This window comes from Elephas maximus, chromosome 7, assembly GCF_024166365.1.
Source record: "Elephas maximus indicus isolate mEleMax1 chromosome 7, mEleMax1 primary haplotype, whole genome shotgun sequence".
Classification (NCBI taxonomy): Eukaryota; Metazoa; Chordata; class Mammalia; order Proboscidea; family Elephantidae; genus Elephas; species Elephas maximus.
Genome location: NC_064825.1, coordinates 31,079,546 through 31,087,357, shown reverse-complemented (window position 1 = coordinate 31,087,357; position 7,812 = coordinate 31,079,546). Strand labels below are relative to the sequence as shown.

The 7,812-nt window shown below is 39.2% G+C and overlaps 1 protein-coding gene across 3 annotated transcripts in view; it reads left to right on the top strand.

Moving 5' to 3' along the window:
* The first annotated feature begins 2,657 nt into the window (after positions 1-2,657).
* NAALAD2 (N-acetylated alpha-linked acidic dipeptidase 2) overlaps positions 2,658-7,812 on the top strand; it is a 49,765-nt gene continuing 44,610 nt past the window's right edge. For 2 of the 3 annotated variants that reach the window (XM_049889565.1, XM_049889567.1), the window contains exons 1-3: positions 2,659-2,822; positions 2,931-3,064; positions 3,805-3,928. In XM_049889565.1, the coding sequence (XP_049745522.1) occupies positions 2,983-3,064; positions 3,805-3,928 (206 nt within the window). In that variant the 5' untranslated portion in view covers positions 2,659-2,822; positions 2,931-2,982. Of the gene's footprint in view, positions 2,823-2,930; positions 3,065-3,804; positions 3,929-7,812 lie in introns of all 3 variants that reach the window. The other variant, XM_049889566.1, reaches the window with a different exon arrangement.

The following is a 7,812-nucleotide window of genomic DNA, read 5'->3' as shown; positions in this document are numbered from 1 at the left end:
TTTGCCTTTTAAGAGATATGTAAACAATAGTAAATGGGCCCACCAGTAGGAGATAGGTGAAACCAAGAGTCTCAAAATTAACAAATAACATAATAAATCCTCAAAATGTATATGTGTAAACCCATTTGTGTATATTCAAACACAAATAACATTTAGATATTGTTTGTGGCATAGAGAAGTCTCATCATCTGACTGCAAAGTGGAAACTAAATAGTTATTAAAACCCCCAATATCCTGGACTTTAATAATACAGCACACAAAAATAATTCTGGGTGCCCTAGCATCATGGATTGAATTGTGTCCCCTGAAAAATGTGCGTATCAACTTGGTTAGGTCATGATTCCCAGTATTCTGTGGTTGTCCTCCATTTTTTGATTGTAATTTTATGTTAAAGAGGATTAGTGTGGGATTGTAACACCCTTACCAGGTCACATCCCTGAACCAATGCAAAGGGAGTTTCCCTGGGGTGTGGCCTGCACCACCTTTTATCTCTCAAGAGATAAAAGGAAAGGGAAACTACCAGAGAGGGGTGACCTCATACCATACCTTCCCAGAGAAGCTCCTAGTCCAGGGGAAGATTGATGAGAAGGCCGACAGAGAGAGGGAGAGAGAGACTTCCTCTGGAGCTGATGCCCCACATTTGGACTTTTAGCCTACTTTATTGTGAAGAAATAAATTTCTCTTTGTTAAAGCCATCCACTTCTGGTATTTCTGTTATAGCAGCACTAGATAACCAAAACACGTAGGGAAGTATTTTTTAAACCATGTTTGAGGAGTATAGTTAATTCATTGGCTACTGTACCTGTTTGAATAACTTCATTCTAGTTTTGCTGTATATACTGCTGCTGCTGTTGTGGGGGGGGTTTATTTTGTTATGAAAATTATATCTTTTCAAAAACTCAAAGATACTCATCTCTAAAATAGAAAAGGTGGGAGATATGAGTTGACTGTCAAAGAAGGCTAGGGAACTGAAAGAGTTGAAGTTAGCTGGGGTTTTAACGACATACAAACATTTTGAAATCAAGTAGTTCACTAAAGATATTTGGTTGAAAATTAACTACTGAAGCTCCTACAAATGTTTCAGGGGGAAAACCACCAGGTATATCCACCACCAACTGCTGTCCAGGAAAAATAAATTAGACTCCTTTTGGCAACTTGTTGGGAGTAAAAAAAGGTGCCTTATTTAAGGTCATTGGGGCCCCAGACAATGCAGTGAAGCTTGTGGGCATAACCCTGTTGGTACCATTCCCTTCAGAGTCCACTAAGCGGACATCTTGCTTTGGGTTGGATCTGAGGCACCACATGAACGGCTAACATGATTCTCTGAGGTAAGATGAGCGGATGAAGGAGTTCTACTGACAAGGCTCACCAGTGTGTAAACTTTCTGATCAAATTTTTTAACAATTATTTTTGTTCTTATTGTTGAGAATATACACAGGAAAAATATAACACCAATTCCAGTTTCTACATGTGCAACTCAGTGACATTGATTGCATTCTTTGAGTTGTAGAAGCATTCTCATCCTCCTTTTCTGAGTTGTTTCTCTTCATTAACATAAACTCACTGCCTCTCCCTAAGGTTCCTAATCTTCTGAGTTGCTGTTGTTAATTCCAGTTTATATAAATAAATCTTAAAAGAGCATAATGCCCAAGGCAGACATTCTTTACTAGTTAAGCTCAACTATTGTTTGATTTTAAGACTTCAGGGGATATTTTCGTTTAAGGTTTAAAGATTATTTCAGAACAATAGTTCAGGAGTTTATCCAGCCCCAGGCTCCACAGCTCCAGAAAGATATATTTACGGTAACTTTACAACCAAAAAACAAAAAGAGTAACTGCTGAGGCTGCTTATGAACAACCAAACAACTCATGGAATCTGGTTCCTTGATTTGGAGGTTTAGGGTCATGGTTTCATGCGACATCCCAGTCGATTGGCCTAATAACATGCTTAGTGCTTCTATTCTCCCTCATAGTTCCTTTCACAGTGCCTGTGGTCTTCCTAATCAATTTTAAAGAAAGATGCTATATAAGTGTAATAAGTGTTGCAGTCAGAGGGGATGACATTTGCTGAGAAACTGTCAGTAATGGTGCAAGGCACTTTCAAGGGTTAATCTTAATTTAAGCTACAACTTCCTAGTGAGGTAGGTATTAGATCCAGTTAGAGAAGAGACTGTGAGTTACAGAAGAGACTTCTTAGATAAGGGAAAAAAGAACTCAATCCAATTAGCTTTGATGTTGTCGCATGGTTGAGGAACTAGTGTGTCATGCTGGAGTAGGCAGGGCCAGAAATATTTTCCATTCGACCAGGTAGAAACAAGGACAGAGAATTTGGCAGCAGTATAATTAATCAATCATCAGGGAGCCCTAGTAGGGGCAGTGGTTAAGCATTCGGCTGCTAACCAAAAGGTCAGCAGTTGGAATCCATCAGCTGCTCCTTGTAAACTCTATGGGGCAGTTCTAGTCTGTCCTATAGGGTCGGTATAAATCCGAATGTACTCCACAGCTGAGGGTTTGGTTTGGGCTTTTCAATAATCATCTTAAAAGGTTAAAGGCAGTGTTTAAACGCACTTGACAGCCAAAAATTGGCAATTCCTGGGATGGGAGTGGCAAAAAGCATGATAAGGAAAGTTCTTTGGGACACCATTAGGGACATTCTCAGCAGCTCCAGCAGCCCCCGCCGCCAACTTCACCGGGGTTATTGCAGGGGCAAGAAATTGGAAGCTGCCTGTAAACAGGAAGCACACGTCCCCTCCCCTGCTAGGCTTTCTCTCTCCCCTCAAGGGTCCAAAGGGACGACGGAGGTTTTCGCTGCGCCCGGGACAGGTAGGGAGGGCGGAGGCGGGCTTTGTGGTGGCCCCGGGGCGGAGGTCAGCCCCGCGGCAACCTGGGCTCTCCCGCGTCCCTGGACGCGCTCTTTTTGTTCCTTCGCAGTCTCGAGGCTTGCAGTGGCAGCCGGCGCCTCAAGCTGAGTCCTGAAGAAGCCATGGCGAAGTCCCGGGGCCGTGTGTACCTCTGGCTGTGCTTGGCTGCAGCTCTGGCATCTTTCTTGGTGGGATTTGTGGCGGGTAAGTGTTCAAAACCCTTCCCCCGACTCTCGGGCTCGCGCTTCTCTCTGCTGCCGCTTCTCGCTTCTCCTTCTCGGCGTGAAGCTCCAAGCTGCTCCGCTAGAGCCGAGCCCCGCCGGGAGCCCGAAGGGCGCGGGCTGTGCGCGGGGCTTGCCTGGGCCACGTGAGCTCCTTATGGCGATCTCCCAGAACTTCAGCCAAACTAGAGTCCGAATGGAATGTGTTTTGACCTTACTAATAATCAGTGTGACTGAAATTCAAGTTTGTTCAGTCTTCATTGAGTGCAGACTACTGTTACGGGCTATTGGAAAGACAGCTTATAGCCCTCGTTATCCGCTGGAATGAAAAAGCTGGTTTCGTTTCCAAGCAACGTTGAGTCAGAACTTTGAGCCAGCATGGACAACACTCAAAGACTGTTCATCCCTTGTCATTTATTAAAATAAATATTTGTGGGATGATTTTTGTGTGTCAGGCGCTTTGTTACTATACCCAGGGGAAAAGGAAAAGGGAGGAAGGGGTTGTGCTTCCATGCATAACATGAAAAAAATTAAAGAACATTCTTTAAATATAACTTGTTTTACCCAACCCAAAATTACTTTACCATCAGAATTAAAAGGTTTTCTGCATTTAATATAAACTTTTTTTTTTTTTTTAAAGCTAACCATGTAAGGGCTATATTTTGGCTTCTGATTTTTATAGAAGTCAAAAGTTATTTATTGTGCATTTGTGTTTTCCCCCAGCCTGGTTTATTAATAAGCCTCTCCAAGAAACAGCCACTTCCCCGAGCTATCATCAAAGTAATCAAAGTATATGGAAGGAACTGGTATCTGAAATGAAAGCTGAAAACATTAAATCATTCCTTCGGTAAGTTTGTTTTGCGTATTTGATCTTAAAAAATAAATTGTTTAAAATATTATAGAATGAAGTGTGTTATTAACAATAGTTATATTATGTGGGCAATCATTTTGTGAAATTATATATTATTAATTAGTTTATGGTAGTTTAAAATGTCTCTTTAAACCAGTCTCAGGGTGATCTCAGTTTGAATGCTAGAGAAAACGTAACTGATTGACTTATTAAGAGGTGTTTCAATTCCTTGAAACATTGGACTGCAACTGAATGTCTTTGTTCCTCAAGCTTTGGTTTAATCAGCAATTTGGTTCTTCATACTCTATCAGGCAGAGTTTGATGCTAATTAACCCAGGGTTTTAGAAGACTACAGATGAGACTCTATCTGTTCTTAGTTAAACTTTTACTACCCAATCTTGCAAATGTGAATGTTTGCAAATAGGACAAAATGAAAGCAAAAAGGATCAGTGTAAACTTACCAGTCCTTAAGTGTGAAAAACTGTGACAATGGGGGAATGATTATGAACTTCTTGAAGGCAGTAGCATGTATTTGTGTTCAGACTCTTTCACGTGGAGATCGTTTTTTTTAAATCAGCTTTATTGAAGTATAATTTACATATAAAAGCCTACAAATTGGGAGTTTTGACAAATGTATACACTGAACAAACCACCTCTACAAGATGAGGAAAATTTCCAGGATAACCTTTGCAATCTGTCCCTCCCTTCACCTTTGGCCTTAGGCAACCACTGATTTATTTTGTCACTAAGCTGCTGTCGTAGGGTCGATTCCACCTCATAGCAACCCTATAGGACAGAGCAGAACTGCCCCATACGGTTTCCAAGGAGCGCCTGGTAGATTCCAACTGCTGACCTTTTGGTTAGCAGCCCTAGCTCTTAACTGCTATGCTACCAGGGTTTCTGACTAGACACTTGTAATTCTAGAATTTTATATAAACTAATCATACATTATGCACACTTTTGTGTCTGACTTCTTTCACTCAACATAGCAATTTGATTTAGAGGTTCATCCAGATTCTTGCATTTATCAGTAGTTTGTTACTTTTATAGCTAAGTAGTATTCTGTTGTATTCATATGCAGGTAGTCCCTGACTTCCGACGGGGTTCCCTTCTGATTACTCTGTCGTCAGTCAGTTCTGATGTAAGACAAATACCTCTTCTTTTTTTTTTTTTTTTAGTTTTCATTATTATTGCCTTTTATTATTAGTGTCTTTGTAAAATCCGATCCTTGAACATCTGCAAGTGAACATGGAAGAATGATTACATCAGCAAATTATGAGCTGCAGCTTTGTATGTAGTACGTACACCAAAAAAACCCAAACCAAACCCCAGTGCCATGGAGTCGATTTCCACTCAGCAACCCTACAGGACAGAGTAGAACTGCCCCATAGAGTTTCCAAGGAGTGCCTGGTGGATTTGAACTGCCGACCCTTTGGTTAGCAGCTGTAGCACTTAACCACCAGGCCACCAGCGTTTCCGTAGTACATATTACTAACGATAAAATGTACAAAAAAAAAAAAAAAAGGTTGGTAGTAAGTGCAGATCATCCTAACTTGAATAGGTCCTAAGTCTGGGACTACCTGTACAATAATGTATAGTTGATGGACATTTGTTTGGTTTTTGTTTTCTAGTTTGGGCTAGTGTAAATAAAGCTGCTATGAACATACGTTTACATGGGCATATGTTGGGTAGACATATGTCTTTCATTTCTTTTGGCACAGCTGGGTGGTGATAAGTATATGATTAAGCTTTTAAGAAAATGATGGTTTTCCAAAGTGATTGTACGTTTTACATTTCCATCTATCACATACGTGTAACTGCTGCAGTTGTTCGGCATGCTGGCCAACTGTTAGTATCTTAGTTGTTTCAATTTTAACTGTTCTAACAAGGCCTCTGTGGTGTTATCTCCTTGTGGTTTTAATTTGCATATTCCTGACCACTAATGATGTTAACATCTTCTCACATGCTTACTGGACATTTATATATCTTTTATAAAATCTCTGTTCAAATCTTTTGCTTTTTTTTAAATGGTTTTGTTTTGTTTTATTATTGAGTTTTAGGAGTTCTTTATATCCTGCATGCAAGTCCTTTGTTAGACATAAGTATTGTGAATGTTTTCTCCTTTTCTGCGGCTAGCCTTTTCATTTCCTTACTGGAATTTTTGAAGGGCAGAAATTTTTTGTTTTGGTGAGGTCCAGTTCACCCATGTTTTGTCTTATAATTCGTACTCTTTTTGTCCTAACTTTGCCTACCAGAGATGGTGAAGAGTTTTCTTTTACATTTTCTTTTAGAAATATCATACTGTAGCTTGCACATTTTTCATTAATGATTCATTTCATGTTAATTTATGTATGTGGTATGAGGTAAGGGTCAATATTTTTAAAATGCAAATATTCAGCTATTCCTGCAACATTTATTGAAAAAAACTTGTCTTTCCCCATTTAATTGCCTTGGTACCTTTGTCAAAAACCACTTGATCATGTAAATGTGTGGTTTATTTCTGTATTTTATATTTCCTTCCCTTGATCTATACCTATCTCAACCACACTATCTTGCTTATTGTAGTTTTATAGTAAGCTTGAAAATCAGGCAGGGTTAATACTCTAAATGTGTTCTTTAAAAAAAAAATTTGCCTTGGCTATTATAAATTGTATTTCCAAATAAATTTTAGAATCAACTTCTCAATTCCTACGAAAAACATCCTACTGGAATTTTAATTAGGATTGTACTGAGTCTATAGCAGAGAGAAATAACATCTTAACAATACTGATTCTCTTATTTTTGAAAGAAGAAAAAGGAAGACACCTAACTGACCTTTTGGCCCTGAGATTATGTCAGGCATGGGAACTGAGCAGCTTGCAAGTGAGGCAGTTGTCCCCAGACAAAATCAGTTTTCAGTGAAGGCAAAGAGGTCAAGCAAGCAGTCAGAGAAGGAGCTTAGGATATAGAAAAATTAATTATAGATCTGAGGGTTTATTGTGCACAGTGGAAGACTTTAGGAGGGAATGGTGGGGCTGAAGATTATGTTAAAGGGATTAATGGAGTGGCCATGATTAGGATTTCTCCCCAGCCACTTTCTTCTTTATTGGTAGAACCTCACCTTTGAGTGTTCACCATGCTCCAGGAGGCCATGTGTTCAGTAAAGGTTACCTTCCTTCTATACGGCAATTGTGACAATTACATTCCCTCTGGCAATGATTAGTTTTAGAAGGGGTATATGACCCTATTATGACTAATGAAAGGGGAAGAAAATTTAGCTGACATTTTCTCCAAAAAGCTTTCCTCTGATTTAACACACACACACACACACACACACACACACACAAAAAGAGGGAATATTTGCTTTTGTTTCTACTAAACATTACTTCATCAGCATATGATACCTGGAGCTATAACTGCCATAGAGGGACCAGGAGGAGAAATTTAATTATAAAGGATACTGTACCCTGTTAATTCTTTTTACACTTCCACATTTTATTTCAGTGGTTTCTCCAAAGGATGGGAGGCAAAACTTCACACTTAATCCTCCATCTTAATTTCAGGAAATATATATATATATATTTTTACTGATTAAAAGAACAGTGTATGTTCGTTGTAGAAAATTAAGCAATAAGAACATGTCAAAAGTCAAAATTGAACATCCCCAGCCTCACTCTTTTTTTAGGCATATAAAATAACTTCATCTATATGCACATTTGTACTTTTTATTGTTTTACAAATATAAGATATTAAACATCTGTAATCTGCAGTTTTCATTTAATGACTTACAGAGGGAAAGCTTCACAGAGGAGAAAATGCATGGAGTCCTAATGCATGATTAATAGAACGATTTGCAGGTGAGCAGAGGGGTGGCTAGAAACGGTGATGGAGGGAGTCTCAGG